The 2406-nt window shown below is 37.2% G+C and overlaps 1 protein-coding gene across 1 annotated transcript; it reads right to left on the reverse strand.

Annotated features, from left to right (window-relative positions):
• Positions 1–1182: 1182 nt before the first annotated feature.
• LOC101216565 lies at positions 1183–2140 on the reverse strand. The gene is made up of 2 exons (XM_004141867.3): positions 1505–2140; positions 1183–1397 (listed from the first exon to the last, which is right to left on the reverse strand). The coding sequence occupies exons 1-2, from the start codon at positions 1890–1892 to the stop codon at positions 1321–1323; spliced, it is 465 nt and encodes a 154-aa protein (XP_004141915.1). The 5' UTR covers positions 1893–2140; the 3' UTR covers positions 1183–1320.
• Between the last annotated feature and the right edge of the window lie 266 nt (positions 2141–2406).

The following is a 2406-nucleotide window of genomic DNA, read 5'->3' on the forward strand; positions in this document are numbered from 1 at the left end:
AATGCTACAGATAGTAGGCCTAAAATTTGGCCAAAAGCCAACCATAAATGTGACAGCACACCATTCTTTGAAGATGTAAAGATAAATACATCAATCCTTATTTGATTTCAAACTATACATAATCATCTAGTCTGACAATCTTATCAAATTTTTCTATTACAATTAGCAGTGAAAAAATTGCATAATAAACCTTGTAGTTATTAACACATTAGTATGTATGCCAGTTAAACTATGCTTATTTTGACCCAATTAAGAAAGGTTAATGTACTATGTTCATATTATCTGGGCTAGAGGCATTGTGTACCATAAATAAATATATATAGATAGATTGATTATAACTCTTATCTATATAGAAAATATATACTTATTTTTATGCAGGTTAAACAGGTGTCCAATAAAAGTTGTCAAGTGGCCATTTTTTAAAATTATTTTTAATTTTGAAGTAAAAGAAAGGAGATGGAACTTCGTATACCTCATTCAACTGCTTAAACTAGATTGACTTGCCTTCTATGCACCCATTCACTATCACCAATTATCAAATCATCACATAACTCTCTACAACAAATGTTCCTATTTCAAACTATGATTTAAACTAACTCCACTATAAATATAATATTAATTGTCTTAACACAAGAAAACTGACATGTAATTAAACTAATCAAATACTACAAATTATCAAAGTCTCCTCATTGTCTTCTTCTTACAATAATCTACACTCTACTTATCAATGTGAGCAAAATAGATATAGTAATAACTGTGTCATTGTTCAACGTACAATTATTATGCATACACGGCACATAATTTGGTCACACACAAATTTCAGAAATAAATGAATTTGATTTTGGAAATACTTTTATTTATTCATTATGCAATTTTAAAAATATCAGTAAATCGTGAAGAAAGGGAAAAAAAACTATCAATTTACTGTCGTCGTTGTGTACACGCCAAACTTGTCATCTTCAAATTCAGAATCCCCTTTCGTTTCCATCATGATTTCAGAAACCAAAAATTTCTTGAGATAATATGAAAAGGATACGTGTGGAAGCGAAAGATAGACCCAGTTGCCTCCTTGTTCTTCCAACTTTCCTTGTGTTCGCTGATTATAATTTAAAATTAAATAACTTTGAAGTCGATTTGCCAACCAGAATTTCGGAAACAGAGAATTCAAGAAAAACAAGAAAGTAGAAGAAAATTTGGGAAGTTGAGGATTAAATGTGTATGTGTTGATTAGAATTTGTAGTCAAGTCAGAAACGGAAGTCTGAGAAGGAAAACGAAAAAAAACCCAACACAAATTTAGTGATGAAATTGATTAGCAAGAATCAATACTGCCGTACTGAACAAGCAACCACCTGCGCCCATTGTTTCAGCCTTGCTTTCACCATCTGCGGATTCTCCCCTGAAAACCCAGTTTGGAATTTCCCGACGTCCAAACACATAAATCAAAATTAAAAACAAGATTCACTATTCAATTTCAGAAAGGGGTTTGTTAGAAAATTAACATACCGTGGCTGATTATGGCGGCGGGGCTACTGTCGGCAGAGGGAGAAACAGATTCAGAAACAGGGGAAGAGCAGAGAGACGCCGAAGAGTTGGAAAGAGTACGATTGTACTGCTTGTTGACGGCGTGGTAAAATCCCAACGCTGGAAAAGTTTCACAGAGTCGAGGGTCCACCTCCGGTGAGTTGAATCCAAAACCCAATTCAAGGCAGGCTTTAAGTTCTTCGAGGTCATCGTCGGTCACGCTCTTGCTCCGTCGCATCTTGCTTTGGGTTTTGCGGCGAAGCCAGGCTTGGTCACGGTCGGCATCGGGCGACCAGGAGTGCTGCTTGTAGAGCGGGAAAGGGCGAGTTAAGGGGGGAGGCGGTAGGCGATGGTCGGCGGAATCCGACATGTGGTGTACCGCCGGGGGTCCGGAGACCTCGCCGGGGAGAGGGATTGGAATCGATATGGGTAAAGGGGGGGAATTGGTTAATGAAATAGAGGAGAAAGAGGAATATAGGGGAGCGTGGAGGCGGAGGTGGTGGTGATGGTGGAGGTGGGCCAGAGGTAAAGACTTCAACTTTGGTTGGTCCTCGTCATGCTGACCTGTCGCCGTTCTCTCTTTTTTCCCAAGTTTGTTTCTTCATTTTTCCCTCAAAAGTAAAAGAACATCACAATTCCCTTTTCTTTCACAACAAAATGCTTATTTGATGGCCCAATCAACTTTTCTTATAAATAAAATCAATTCCTCCTCTCTATATTTTTGCATAATTTTAAACACAAAAACCATTCTATAAATTTGGAAACAATTACTGCATATCACACTCTTACCATCTTTGTTTCTTTACTACACTCCCCTTACTTATTATTTTTGTAACGGGTACTTCTTTCATCTTTCCTTTTTCGTGCCCAATTTTTTCTTAATG

The sequence above is a fragment of the Cucumis sativus genome, chromosome 6 (genome assembly GCF_000004075.3).
Source record: "Cucumis sativus cultivar 9930 chromosome 6, Cucumber_9930_V3, whole genome shotgun sequence".
NCBI lineage: Eukaryota > Viridiplantae > Streptophyta > Magnoliopsida > Cucurbitales > Cucurbitaceae > Cucumis > Cucumis sativus.